Genomic DNA, 15580 nt, shown 5'->3' on the forward strand with positions numbered 1-15580 from the left:
TGATACACTTGCTGAAAATAAACGCAGTTGACAGTGAGAGGACGTTTCTTTTTTTGCTGAGTTTAGATAGCAACCTGTCTGAAGCCTATTGACTTGATCTCACCATGGAGACGAAGTCTCCTTGAACTACAGTACCAGTCAAAAGTTTGGACACCTACTCATTCAAGGTGTTTTTTCTTTGTTTTTACTATTTTATACATTGTAGAATAATAGTGAAGACATCAACACTCTGAAATAACACACATGGAATCATGTAGTAACCAAAAAACTGTTGAACAAATCAAAATATATTTTATATTTGAGATTGTTCAAAGTAGCCACCCTTTACTTTGACAGCTTTGCACACTCTTGGCATTCTCTCAACCAGCTTCATGAGGTAGTCACCTGGAATGCATTTCAATTAACAGGTGTGCGTTATCAAAAGTTTTTGTGTAATTTCTTTACTAAATGCGTTTGAGCCAATAAGTTGTGTTGTGACATGGTAGGGGTGGTATACAGAAGATAGCCCTATATGGTAAAGAACAAGTCCATATTATGGCAAGAGCAGCTCAAATGAGCAAAGAGAAATGACAGTCCATCATTACTTTAAGACATGAAAGTAAGTCAATATGGAAAATTTCAAGTACTTTAATTTGAAGTAAGTGCAGTTGCAAAAACCATCAAGCGCTGTGATGAAACTGTCTCTCATGAGGACCGGCACTGGAAAGGAAGTCCCAGATACCTCTGCTGCAGACGATAAGTACATTAGTTACCAGCCTCAGAAACTGCAGCCCAAATAAATGCTTCAGAGTTCAAGTAGCAGACACATCTCAACCTCAACTGTTCAGAGGAGACTGTGTGAATCAGGCCTTCATGGTTGAATTGCTTCAAAGAAACTACTACTAAAGGACACCAATAAGAAGAAGAGACTTGCTTTGGCCAAGAAACACGAGCAATGTACATTAGACCGGTGGAAATCTGTCCTTTTGGTCTGATGAGTCCAAATTTGAGATTTTTGGTTCCAACTGCCATGTCTTTGTGAGATGCAGAGTAGGTGAACGGATCATCTCTGCATGTGTGGTCCCCACTGTGAAGCATGGAGGAGGTGGTGTGATGGTGTGGGGGTGCTTGCTGGTCACACTGACACTGATCCTAATAAAATACCAAATACCTGTCAGTGATTTATTTAGAATTCAAGGCACACTTAACCAGCATGGCTACCACAGCATTCTGCAGCGATACGCCATCCCATCTGGTTTGCGCTTAGTGGGACTATCATTTGTTTTTCAACAGGACAATGACCCAACACACCTCCGGGCTGTGTAAGGGCTATTTGACCAAGAAGGAGAGTGATGGAGTGCTGCAGCAGATGACCTGGACTCCACAATCACCCGACCTCAACCCAATTGAGATGGTTTGGGATGAGTTGGACCGCAGAGTGAAGGAAAAGCAGCCAACAAGTGCTCAGCATATGTAGGAACTCCTTCAAGACTGTTGGAAAAGCATTCCAGGTGAAGCTGGTTGAGAGAATGCCAAGAGTGTGCAAAGCTGTCAAGACAATGGGTAGCTACTTTGAAGAATCTAAAATATATTTGGATTTTTACACTTTTTTTGGGTTACTACATGATTCCATATGTGTTATTTCATAGTTTTGCTGTCTTCACTATTATTCTACAATGTAGAAAATTGTCAAAATAATGAGAAACCCTTGAATGTGTAGGTGGGTCCAGACTTTTGACTGGTACTATATATTGATAGAAGATGGGCAGGTCTTTCACCGGTCTTCCTCCAACAATTCAGCTTTCTGTGCTGTGTAACGTATAAAGCCCCTACGTTACCCTAGCTGTTCCACTGGTTTATTAAGGACAAGAGGGCAGGGTTTCCCAAACCTCTCCAGTACCCTAGTCGTTCCACTGGTTTATTAAGGACAAGAGGACAGGGTTTCCCAAACCTCTCCAGTTCCCTAGTCGTTCCACTGGTTTATTAAGGACAAGAGGACAGGGTTTCCCAAACCTCTCCAGTTCCCTAGTCGTTCCACTGGTTTATTAAGGACAAGAGGGCAGGGTTTCCCAAACCTCTCCAGTACCCTAGTCGTTCCACTGGTTTATTAAGGACAAGAGGACAGGGTTTCCCAAACCTCTCCAGTTCCCTAGTCGTTCCACTGGTTTATTAAGGACAAGAGGACAGGGTTTCCCAAACCTCTCCAGTTCCCTAGTCGTTCCACTGGTTTATTAAGGACAAGAGGGCAGGGTTTCCCAAACCTCTCCAGTTCCCTAGTCGTTCCACTGGTTTATTAAGGACAAGAGGACAGGGTTTCCCAAACCTCTCCAGTTCCCTAGTCGTTCCACTGGTTTATTAAGGACAAGAGGACAGGGTTTCCCAAACCTCTCCAGTACCCTAGTCGTTCCACTGGTTTATTAAGGACAAGAGGGCAGGGTTTCCCAAACCTCTCCAGTACCCTAGTCGTTCCACTGGTTTATTAAGGACAAGAGGGCAGGGTTTCCCAAACCTCTCCTCCAGTTTCCTAGCTGTTCCATTCATATGATCTATTCCAGATTAAGCACATTGGTCAACTTCATCAAGCCCTTGAGTAGTTGAATCAAGTAAGCTGACCGGATTAAACCCTTTGGTTGGCATCATCTCATCTTTTCGGACAGTGTTTCTCAATTACTTGATTCCACTAATCAAATTAAATTGTATTTGTCACATGCGCTGAATACAACAGGTGTAGACTTTACAGTGAAATGCTCACTTACAAGCCAACAATGCAGTTTTAAGAAAAATACCTAAAGAAAAGTAAGAAATGAAAGTAACAAATAATTGAACAGCAGCAGTAAAATGACAATAGTGAGACTATACAGGGGGGTACCAGCACAGAGTCAATGTGCGGGGGCACCGGTTAGACGAGGTAATTGAGGTAATATATACATGTAGGTAGAGTTATTAAAGTGACTTATGCATAGATTATAACAGAGAGTAAACAATCAACCCATCGTCGAGTCTTTAGTTCAGTCAGGTGTGTTTTAGTGGCAAAAACCAAAATGTGCGCATCCCTTTGGGTCCCTAGGACGAGGATTGGTCAACACCGGTTTAGGGTGTTTCTCCTAAACAGTTCCTTGTGCTTCCAGCGAGTTTCCACATAATTGGATGTATTCCAGAACTAGCACAGGAAGGACTTAGTAAGTTGGTCATTTGAATCAGTGACGTCACTCGCTCTGAGACTTTGAAGTGGTTGTTTCATTTGGTATGCAAGGGCCGCGGCGCTTGTGGCGCGACGGGTAACGATGCTTCGTGGGAGACCGTTGTTGATGTGTTCAGAGGGTGTCTGGTTTGAGCCCAGGTTGGGGCAAGAAGAGGGACGGAAGCAATACTGTTACGTTTGTACTTGAATACCTTAAATAACTGGCTGGGGGGGGGTAATCATGTTTTGGGAAACACTTCTATGTCCATGTGCAGATGGTGTGACTGTCGGGCTTGTTTGTTTCTCTGCTCTGCATTTACTCTTACTTTGTCTCTTCAGCTTATTTCTTCATCTAATATTGTGTGTGTGTGTGTGTGTGTGTGTGATTCATCACATCTCTGTATCTGTTGGATTTATGTATTTTGCTTTTGGCCCACCTCCAATTGGTCAACCTTAAAATGAACACACAAGAAAATATTTTAGTCTGTTGGGTTAATTTATATTGTTTTGTCTTGCTTCTTCTGCATTATCCCCCTCCTCACAACATGTACCAATCTATCTCTGGTGTTTTCTCTGTGAACTCAGGGAAGCAGCAGCCCGGACTCTCTGGATGGGCCGGGCTTGGACTTCTCCAAGAGTTACGATGCCGTTGTGTTTGACGTGCTGAAGGTGACGCCCGAGGAGTTTGCTGTGAGTACAACCAAAGACACCCAGAAGACATACCTCGATGGAGATGTTAAATCACTCTATTGTTTAATTTATTATTCTGTTGAATGTGAAACTGGAGACTCTTCTGGCCCAAGAGCACCATTTTAAGGCCTTGTGATGTACAGCAGCTCTTTAACTGCACCAATTAGGAATGATAATGTATTATTTTCCTCTGTGGACGTCCCTCAAAGTAATCCACAGCCATTTACTCTAGACTCTAGACATGCATTACTCTTCTGTATATTGGAAGGTTGAATATAGTTTTTTTCTTGTTATTTTAGGGTCAAATCACATTGATGGACGCTCCAGTATTCAAAGCGATCCATCCAGAGGTAAGAGAAAAACACTGTTTCCTGAACTCCGTGTTATTGGAGAGGATGCTCAAAAAGACCAAAGCATACCTTGACTTAAAGACCTGTGTGTGTGTGTGTGTGTGTGTGTGTGTGTGTGTGTGTGTGTGTGTGTGTGTGTGTGTGTGTGTGTGTGTGTGTGTGTGTGTGTGTGTGTGTGTGTGTGTGTGTGTGTGTGTGTGTGTGTGTGTGTGTGTGTGTGTTCGTCCACAATGAGATGCATGATTTGAGTGGTGAACGGAGGTTCAGCTGTCGTAAATGGAAAATGTCTGATCCAGACCGGTTTTACAGGTGTCTGTTTCATGTCATTAATAAATAATGCTGGATGATCCACTACTTAGCCATCTTGTATTTTCTTAGGCCCCCCCCAAAAAAAGGCTAGCGCCAGCTCTGACTGCATGTTTGGGGTATGGATGTGAGTACGTAGACCCACGAGCTACTGCGACCCCCCCCCCCCCCCTCCTCATGAGTTCAGATTTTGTGCCCCCCCACCCCGCATCTGATTCCCATCCCTGGTCTAACTGAAGGTTCGATGTCGTGTTGATGAGAAGCATCATATTATTACATTTCTTCTACTTGATGAGAGTCATATTAGGGGATTCACTGTGTATCACTGCATGACAGACAACCTCGGACCCCCCCCACCCCCACCCCATTGACGCTGATGATGCACTGTATTCCGTGTTGCAGCAAGTTATTTGATGTCAGTGTGACAGAAAGTCCAAGGCACTGGGCAATCAAACTATTACCCTTCAGCAGACATAGTGTCAGAAGGGTGGCGTGGCAATGAAGATACAATGTATGCAGTCGATAGTTGGATTGGGGGCGGAAATAAAACACTCATTTGGAAACCAGTACATTTTCCCGAACATGATTGTGTTCCGTTTTGCCAGGGCCGATCTGAGAGAACTCCTCCATCCTGACCTTGCGCAAAAAAAGTTCCCTTCGTACGTCTGTGAAAATCCAGAAGAGGCTCGGTCTACGTGAGAAGACCCTGGAGCGCACCAAGGTTCCAGGCAGCCCTAAACGTCTGATGTGTAAAGTGCGTGACGGCTCTGGGTATCGTTAATGAGTAACAGTCACCAATGCGAGGGGGAAAAAAACGGGCCTAGTTTCACTAATCAAATCCTTTGTTCCCATCCAACTCTTCTCCTCTGAGCAGGCCTTTTTTTTTTTTTAAATAGGAGTGCAGAGGTTTCTGCTGTTCTCATGAGTCAAGGCGAGGCGTTTTAATTGGAGCCAGTGCCTTGGTTATGCTCAAGATGCTAGAATTGCTGACAACTCCTCCAGTGAGATTCAAACACCTGCTCTTTGCCAATACGTAAACATTCAAAGACAAAACATATTAAAACCATCGTAATGGTGAAATTAATACTACCTTTATTTATTTGGACGTGGACAATGTACAACAACAAAAAAAGCATACATACACGTGCACCTAATTTACTGTACATCTACAGTCCGTGGGGCAGGTGAGCATAGAAACATCTACAAAAGGACCTTCAAAATAGACAATAGACGTGACAACTGATTTTGTTGACCACTTCAGTCCTCCTAAGATTAAAATGAAGCTAGTTTACAGTCTGTGTTTAAGTTGCCCCTGATTGAAACGTTATCCATTTCAGTGTCACTTGTAGCGTGGATTCCACTTGACGGGGATAGCAGTAGGATGTGTACAGCTCCTCAGTGTGGATTCCACTTGACGGGGATAGCAGTAGGATGTGTACAGCTCCTCAGTGTGGATTCCACTTGACGGGGATAGCAGTAGGATGTGTACAGCTCCTCAGTGTGGATTCCACTTGACGGGGATAGCAGTAGGATGTGTACAGCTCCTCAGTGTGGATTCCACTTGACGGGGATAGCAGTAGGATGTGTACAGCTCCTCAGTGTGGATTCCACTTGACGGGGATAGCAGTAGGATGTGTACAGCTCCTCAGTGTGGATTCCACTTGACGGGGATAGCAGTAGGATGTGTACAGCTCCTCAGTGTGGATTCCACTTGACGGGGATAGCAGTAGGATGTGTACAGCTCCTCAGTGTGGATTCCACTTGACGGGGATAGCAGTAGGATGTGTACAGCTCCTCAGTGTGGATTCCACTTGACGGGGATAGCAGTAGGATGTGTACAGCTCCTCAGTGTGGATTCCACTTGACGGGGATAGCAGTAGGATGTGTACAGCTCCTCAGTGTGGATTCCACTTGACGGGGATAGCAGTAGGATGTGTACAGCTCCTCAGTGTGGATTCCACTTGACGGGGATAGCAGTAGGATGTGTACAGCTCCTCAGTGTGGATTCCACTTGACGGGGATAGCAGTAGGATGTGTACAGCTCCTCAGTGTGGATTCCACTTGACGGGGATAGCAGTAGGATGTGTACAGCTCCTCAGTACTTGACATTTAGCTGTTTAGATGGAATAACCGCCTCACTCCATTTCTGAAGTGTCTAAAACTATATATTTTAAAAAGAAAATTGGGCAGAGGTCAATGCAGAGTGTGACTCTGCATATCAACAAGACGTGATTATATTTTCCCCATCCCCTTGACAACTGTCTACTTTTATAACGTCAGTTATTTGGAAAGAAAGTAGAGATTCCTTGGTGTAGACGAAAAATATAGTGGCCTGGCAATGTTTAATCAGACTACCTGGCAGCATTTCACAGATTACGTGTCTACGCTGTTTGGAGGAACAACATGACATGTCAGGGTCAGTTGATATCTGTAGATCGTGTACAAATGAGAGAGGGTCAAAGGCAATTCTGGCAATTATTTAAACGCCCAGCTAAGACTAACCTCCCTGATGGATTTTGGCCTTGTGAACAAGACTCCAAATCCACCTCAACACAGCCCTGAGGTGGTTTTTTCTCCAAATAGAACGATTTGTTTGGGAGAAACGTGGCAAAGGACCTTAAAACGTATTCTGCTCCAAAGAATCAACAGTTTGCCGTCCAATTAAGAAGGATGATATTTAACACTGGAAAAATCTGGTAATTAAAGAGTATCAATTTCCCAGCAGCCTAAACTCTAACAAGCCTGACTATTCTAACACCATAATAGGTACCAGACACCCTTGGGTTTCTCTATCTGAAATGAAAAAAAATTGACTTAGTAGCCTAGCTTAAACACAGATTTGAACTAAAATAAGATTTTATGAACTTAATAAATGTAGGCAAAGTCTTTACTTGAGTGAAAATGAGCTCCACTCGCTGACTACTGGCCTTCTAATGCTTGTTTTTTTATTGTTTTAATTGTAGTCACCTTATAAACTGCCTCAGCCCGAGGGACTGTTAATATATTATGCCCAGGTTCAAATAATTAGTTGCTGGAAACCATTGCAGCCGGCTATCATGTTTTCCTATGGGGTAATGGATTGGAATAGATATGTCTGTGGACCCCAGGAAGAGTAGCTGCTGCTTCAGCAACAGTTACTGGCGATCCAAATAAAATACTAAATGCATTGTTTTTTTGTTGTTCAGGAATGTAGATATGTACATATACTGTAGATAGGAGTAAAGTGACTAGGCAACAGGATAGATAATTAACAGTAACAGCAGTGTATGTGATGAGTCAAGAGAGTGCAAAAAGGGTCAATGTAGGTAGCTATTTGTTTAACTATTGAACTAACTATTTAGCAGTCGTATGGCTTTGGGGTAGAAGCTGTTCAGGATCCTGTTGGTTCCAGACTTGGTGCACCGGTACCGCTTGCTGTGGGGTAGCTGAGAGAACAGTCTGTGACTTGGTTGGCTGGAGTCTTTGACAATTTATAAGGCTTTCCTCTGACACCGCCTGGTATAGAGGTCCTGCATGGCAGGGAGTTTGGCCCCAGTGACGTACTGAGCCGTACGCACTACCCTACCCTCTGTAAGCACCTTGTTGTCGGATGCCAAGCCGTTGCCGTACCAGGTGGTGATGCAGCCAGTGAAGATCTCAATGGCGCAGCCGTGTAACTTTTTGAGGATTTGAGAGCCCATGCCAAATCTTTTCAGCCTCCTGAGGGGGGAGAGGCGTTGTCTTGCCTTGTTCACGACTGAGTTGGTGTGTGTCTGTGGGGACCATGATAATTCCTTAGTCATGTGGATACCGAGGAACTTGCCGCTTTCGACCCGCTTCACGGGTAAATGTCAATGTGCATGGGGCATTCTCGGCCCTTCGTCTCCTGTAGTCCACGATCAGCACGATTGCTGATGTTGAGGGAGAGGTTGTTGTTCTGGCACCACACTGCCAGGTCTCTGACCTCCCTATAGGCTGTCTCATCGTCGTCGGTGATCAGGAAAACCACCGTTGTGTCAAAACTTAATGATGGTGTTGGAGTCGTGCGCAGCCACACAGTCAGGAGGTGAACAGGGAGTACAGGAGGGGACTTAAGCATGCACCCCTGATGGGCCAGTGTGGTGTATGTTTTGTTGCTTACCCTCCCCACTGGGGGGCGGCCCGTCAGGAAGACCAGGATCCAGTTGCAGAGGGAGGTATTTAGTCCCAGGGTCCTTCACTTAGTGATGAGCTTTGAGGGCACTATGGTGTTGAACGCTGAGCTGTAGTCAATGAACAGCATTCTCACACAGGTGTTCCTTTTGTCCAGATGGTAGAGGGCAGTGAGGAGTGCAATAGAGATTGCGTCATCTGTGGCTCTGTTGTGGTGTTATGGGAATTGGAGTGTGTCCAGGGTGTCTGGGATGATGGTGTTGATGTGAGCCGTGACCAGCCTTTCAAAGCCTTTCATGACTACAGATGTGAGCGCTACGGGGAGATTAGCCATTTATACTGGGTTACGTTGGCGTTCTTGGGCAATATAGTGGTCTGCTTGAAACATGTAGGTATTACTCCACAATCCTGGAATTGGAATTTTGGTTTACTTCCTGAAATGGAATTGACCCCAACTCTGTCGAATGGTGAATCCCATGAGTGAAGTAGCCGCTCTGCAGCCGAGGGTAGTAGCCGCTGTGAAGTAGCCGCTGTGAAGTAGCCGCTGTGAAGTAGCCGCTGTGAAGTAGCCGCTGTGAAGTAGCCGCTGTGAAGTAGCCGCTCTGCAGCCGAGGGTAGTGGCCGCCGTGCAGCCAGAGTGAAGTGGCCGCCGTGCAGCCAGAGTGAAGTGGCCGCCGTGCAGCCAGAGTGGAGTGGCCGCCGTGCAGCCAGAGTGGAGTGGCCGCCGTGCAGCCAGAGTGGAGTGGCCGCCGTGCAGCCAGAGTGGAGTGGCCGCCGTGCAGCCAGAGTGGAGTGGCCGCCGTGCAGCCAGAGTGGAGTGGCCGCCGTGCAGCCAGAGTGGAGTGGCCGCCGTGCAGCCAGAGTGGAGTGGCCGCCGTGCAGCCAGAGTGGAGTGGCCGCCGTGCAGCCAGAGTGGAGTACACATTTTTCTGGTATACTATATGAAACTGTATCAACAGGTAGTAGAGAATTCTCCTTCATGGATCTGAATTCTGAGCTGTATCTTTTCCTCTCCCTTTTAGACGAATGGGCGAGGACTGCTCGTCATGTGTGTTGTATTTAGCAACACTTTAAAGACTATGACAGATGATTTTTTTATACACAAATATTGCTTGGATGACATTGCACATTACCCAATTGAATAAATAATAAACAGATAGTGTGTCTAGATGCTGTGAAACAACACCATAAATCACTGCTGTGTAATATACTGGCACAGTAAAACTCAATAGCCCTGAAATGGCGTCATATTTCTATGTCTGGCGATAGTTTGCGAAGCGTTGATGTAAGCACTTGTCAGATACTGTACATGTCTGGTTTATTAGTGACCGCAGGGATGTTGCAATTCAACAGTTTCCTCACTCCCGTCTTTCCTCAGAAGGAACAAACCTTTTGTACCTGTTAACATTTTGTTTTCACATTTTGTGAAACTGACATGAAATAGGAAATGAAATATACATTCTATGAACGTGAACACGTCATGCAACATAATGTACTTGTCACTCCTTTTCAATAGACACACACACACACACACACACACACTGACTCCGTTGGTACTTCCTTCGTTTATACAGATGTAAAGTGAGAAGTTTACGTCACCTAGGATTTTCAGTTTTTTCGAAACTGCTTTCGACTGCTCATGCAGTAATCTGTTTATTTTAGATGTATCTAACTTGATGCCTAAATGCTAAAATTATTTCAAGATGTATAAATATTAACTGGTGCCCATTTATCTTTAAAAAAATAAAAAATAAAAGTGAACACATTACCAGCCTTTCTTCACAGCTGCTTAGGGCATCACCCTTCTGGAAGTCAGCTCAGAACTTTGTAGGTTTTGAGCAAATTCACAAGGCAAGGCAACATCTGTTAACCTAATGCTGTCATGGCAACAGTGATTTGAGAGACTGAAGATCATTTTGAGTCCTAGGGGTTATAAAGTACCACTAAAGAGAGTTTAACCTTGTCAACATTGACTGACTGACTCTTCTAGTTTTCTTTCTTTTTTTGTTGTTGTTGATATTTCAGACCTGTGGAACAAAACATTGATTTCTTGTAGTTGATCAAGATATTTCAATTCAAGGTCTGTATGAGAATCATGCCATTTTTGCATGCACAGCCGTAATCCTTTTTTAATTGAGCCGTGTAGAAGATACTCAAGTAGCAACAAAGCAATGGAAAACGAAATAAATAAATATATCTCTTCACAGCAGCAATATATTAGACTAAACTAGAATAGAAGTCCTCTGAAAGCTTTGCTGCCTACACACCCTGTCATTGTTTGGGTGCTGCATATCCAAGTGGTTGTTTTTAATGTATAGCAATTTGCTAGATGACTTAATTTAGACATGAGGAAATCTTCCACATTGTTATGGGGAAATATCCACCTTTTTATTGTGCTTCGTTTTAGTCCCATCTTTGTCACCGTAGGTGTAAACTATTGTATTACTTCCTACTCCCCTGCAAACAATGATGTACTCAGGGTGTGAAAAATGTGTTCCTTTTTGTAGACGGACTTTTATTTTTGTTGTCATGTTGACTGGCCTTCAGCAGTACCAAGTGATGGTGCGGAGAAGGACTCTGTTTATACAGAGTGGGTGGTATATGTCAGTGTTCCCCGCACCGGGAGGGTGGTCTTGGGCCCTGGTCGTACAGCCAGCCACCTGCCAACCCTCTGACCACCAAGCAACTGGCTGTAGAGACGATGTACTGTATGTTGTGGACGGAAAAGGGAGTATTGATGAGTTGGTTTTTCCTCTCGTGCATCACGGTGAATACTGGAAACGCTTTCTCAACTTGACATGTTTTGCCAGGTCAAGTCTTTTGAATCTGAGATGTCTAAAAGTTAAGGGCAAAGATGCCATAGGGAGTCTTGTTCTTTGTTGATGAAAAACGGATATGAGCTATAGAAAGGCAGAATGTAAGTCTTCACCTATAGAACACATTGGTGCATGCATTTACAATGGCTCCACATGTTGTCCAACCCCCTCGCAGTAAGAACACTCTGTGAAAGAGAATCCACCCTCTACTTCCTGTATACAGTACAGTAAACGTGGCTTAAATACAGAAGTGGTTATTTTCTCTCATGGCCACTTCCTACCCTTTGTTGCTTTCTTTCTTTCTTTCTTTCTTTCTTTCTTTCTTTCTTTCTTTCTTTCTTGCTTTCTTGCTTTCTTGCTTTCTTGCTTTCTTGCTTTCTTTCTTTCTTTCTTTCCTTCTTTCTTTCTACAAGGAAAAGTGAGTTTTAAGAGCACAACTCAGCCAGTGTGGTAAGTTTTGAGGTGAGACGTCTCCAGCCTATGGCTTTACCCACATGGCAACGGGCCCGACAAGAGTTAAGAAAACCTGCTGATTCAGGGGGGAAAGAGTTGTAACTTATAAATCTGCTCCCCATACGACATGTCCTATAAAGTCAGAAGAATTGATGGAGGTGGAAAGTCTATATAAATATGATATTTATTTTTTTTTTAAACCTGAGAGATCAGACATCACAAGGCAGCGAGCGGAATTTCCCATAAAGGAAAGGAGTTCACTGTTAAATCGTGCCGTCTCCTCCCAACATGGGAGCCTTCTGAATGTTCCAGGACTTGGAATGAGATTAATGAAAGAGGTGGGAGATTCCCACCAAATGCATGGGTGGTGATGGGAGGGGGTGGGATGAGGTAGTGTGTCTGTGTGAAAGCCTGCATCATACTCTGGAACTGGAATGTAGTTTTTTTGCGAACACCTTTAAAAAAAAAAAAATTATGCGTGAAGAATTACTTTGTACAGGAGCTTTTGTCTCAGCTGTCTGTTTTTGAAAAAGCAGATGAGGATGTGTGATAAATGTCTGCCTTTTTACTGCAGCTGCTAGCTGGGATTGTGTGTACATTTTGACTATCTCTTGTAAAGGCCCAATGTAATTTAAGAAACCATTTGACAGTGTCAATTTATGGCCACTGTTCTAATTTAAATAATCTGAGCATAAATTGCTGCTCTCCCTGTTGCTCATTTTATTAGCACCCCCTACTTCCCATACCATAGTTTGAAACATTTTCCTACTTCCTAGACACTGTATACACTCTACCTTGATAATAAAAGAAGTGTAGAAAATTCCTATACCTGGGTATTGTCTGGAGTGCAGTTAAAGGGGAGTTTGAGGGAGAGGCCTCCTGTTAAAGGGGAGCGTGAGGCCTCCTGTTAAAGGGGAGCGTGAGGCCTCCTGTTAAAGGGGAGCGTGAGGCCTCCTGTTAAAGGGGAGCGTGAGGCCTCCTGTTAAAGGGGAGCGTGAGGCCTCCTGTTAAAGGGGAGCGTGAGGCCTCCTGTTAAAGGGGAGCGTGAGGCCTCCTGTTAAAGGGGAGCGTGAGGCCTCCGGTTAAAGGGGAGCGTGAGGCCTCCTGTTGAAGGGGGAGCGTGAGGCCTCCTGTTGAAGGGGGAGCGTGAGGCCTCCTGTTGAAGGGGGAGCGTGAGGCCTCCTGTTGAAGGGGGAGCGTGAGGCCTCCGGTTAAAGCGGGAGCGTGAGGCCTCCGGTTAAAGCGGGAGCGTGAGGCCTCCGGTTAAAGGGGGAGCGTGAGGCCTCCGGTTAAAGGGGGAGCGTGAGGCCTCCGGTTAAAGGGGGAGCGTGAGGCCTCCGGTTAAAGGGGGAGCGTGAGGCCTCCGGTTAAAGGGGAGCGTGAGGCCTCCTGTTGAAGGGGGAGCGTAAGGCCTCCTGTTGAAGGGGGAGCGTGAGGCCTCCTGTTGAAGGGGGAGCGTGAGGCCTCCGGTTAAAGCGGGAGCGTGAGGCCTCCGGTTAAAGGGGGAGCGTGAGGCCTCCGGTTAAAGGGGGAGCGTGAGGCCTCCGGTTAAAGGGGAGCGTGAGGCCTCCGGTTAAAGGGGGAGCGTGAGGCCTCCGGTTAAAGGGGGAGCGTGAGGCCTCCGGTTAAAGGGGGAGCGTGAGGCCTCCGGTTAAAGGGGGAGCGTGAGGCCTCCGGTTAAAGGGGAGCGTGAGGCCTCCGGTTAAAGGGGGAGCGTGAGGGAGAGGCCTCCTGTTAAGTATCACAATCCCGGGCAGTATCACAACCGGTCGTGATTGGGAGTTCCATAGGATGCCGCACAATTGTCCCAGCATCGTCTGAGTTACGGGAGGTTTTGGCTGAGGGGGCTTTACTTGGCTCATTGCGCTTTAGCGATTCCTTGTGGCGAGCCAGGCGCCTGCAGGCCGATTTCAGTTGTCAGTTGAACTGTGTTTCCTCCGACACATTGGTGCGGCTGGCTTACGGGTTAAGCGGGCAGGTGTTACGAAGCGCGGTTTGGCGGGTCATGTTTCGGAGGACGCATGATTCGACCTTCGCCTCCCGAGCCGGATGGGGAGTTGCAGCAATGAGACGAGAGAAATTAAGGAGGAAACGGCGTAAAAATTTGAAAATAAAGCAGCACTTTGTGTGAATGTCCTGAAGACCATAACCTTGGTGATCCTCCTGTTTTCTGTAATTAGCTGTGAGCTCCAGCTGCTGTTTATCAGCTGTTGCTAACACCAACCTGGAGAGGCCCTCAGGCCCCAGTGTATATAAGTGGGTTTATTTAACAGTTGCCTCTTCTTGATTGGTTGAATTCTTAGAGGATCTTGGCTCAATGGTTTCTCATCGCAAACCAAGGGGAAAATGTGATAAAAAAATAATATATATATATATAAATAAAACTCCCCAGACTTCCTCTATACAGCCTTGTGGGACACGGTTATGTCCTTTATTTTTCCAGAGGAACATCATTTGGCTTACCGTCTCCCTGCAGACTTGCTTGCCTGTGATATCGGAACATCTGTTAAAATATATGGTGGAAAGAAAGGACAGAGTGTATTGAGGTGGAACTATCGAGTTGCGGTGCGCTTGGAAGACTTCTGTTTATGGTTTGTTTTTTGTCATTGCAAGTAATGCAATGTGACAGTCCATAAGTGTCCGTGATATGAATTCATTAATTCCAGTTTTGGGCATCTTCATTCTTGTAAAGTGAATATCAAATAGAAGCTTTGGAATTCCTTCATCTTCTCACTGCCACCAAATGGCATGTATATGTTTCTGTTAATGAAAATAATCAATGTGAATTAAGTAATTGGTGAGTAACAAGAATTGAAACTAGATAATGTATTCAAAGCTGTGGGGGGAAAACTAACATATTTATTAAGTCGATGTGCATACAAGTGGCTTTTCAGTTCTTCACGTAACTAAAGATCACGCCCTTACAAGGCTTTGTTGTGCTCTTCAGAAAGTTTCCAACTGATTTGTGCAATTTAGCATGACATCTCTATGAACCTTGAAATGAATTACCCTCGTTGTTCTCATGTAGTTTCTTATACAGTGCCTTCAGAAACTATTCACACCCCTTGACTTTTTCCACATTTTTGTTGTGTTACAAAGTGGGATTAAAATGGATTTAATTTTCTTTTTTTTTGTCAACGACGTACACAAAATACTCATGTCAAAGTGGAAGACTAATATATCTTGATTAGATATGTATTGACTCAAAGGGTTGAATACTTGTTACAGTCAGCTTTGGCAGCGATTACAGCTGATTTGTTTTTCTGGGTAATTCCTGAAGAGCTTTGTACACCTGGATTGTACAATATTTGCACATTTATAATTGTTCGAGCTCTGTCAAGTTGGTTGTTGATCATTGCTAGACAGCCATTTTCAGGTCTTGCCATAGATTTTCGAGCAGATTTCAGCTAAAACTGTAACTTGGCCACCCAGGAACATTCAATGTCTTCTTGGTAAGCAACTTCAGTATATATTTGCCCTTATGTTTTAGGTTATTGTACTGCTGAAAGGTAAATTCCTCTCCCAGTGTCTGATGGAAAGCAGACTGAACCAGGATTTCCTCTAGGATTTTGCCTATGCTTAGCTCTATTCCGTTTCTTTTTTATCCTAAAAACAGTCCTTAACGATTACAAGCATACCCATAACATGATGCAGCCACCACTATGCTTGACAAT

General features: G+C 44.8%; 1 protein-coding gene across 3 annotated transcripts in view; it reads left to right on the forward strand.

Annotated features, from left to right (window-relative positions):
* Nucleotides 1–15580, forward strand: part of LOC139544403 (ras-specific guanine nucleotide-releasing factor RalGPS1) — a 287070-nt gene that overhangs the window by 64259 nt on the left and 207231 nt on the right. For all 3 annotated transcript variants that reach the window (XM_071351449.1, XM_071351451.1, XM_071351450.1), the window contains 2 exons: nt 3746–3850; nt 4150–4200. In XM_071351449.1, coding sequence (XP_071207550.1) covers nt 3746–3850; nt 4150–4200 — 156 coding nt within the window. The remainder of the gene's footprint in view (nt 1–3745; nt 3851–4149; nt 4201–15580) is intronic.

This window comes from Salvelinus alpinus, chromosome 18 (assembly GCF_045679555.1).
Source record: "Salvelinus alpinus chromosome 18, SLU_Salpinus.1, whole genome shotgun sequence".
In the NCBI taxonomy this organism is placed as follows: Eukaryota; Metazoa; Chordata; class Actinopteri; order Salmoniformes; family Salmonidae; genus Salvelinus; species Salvelinus alpinus.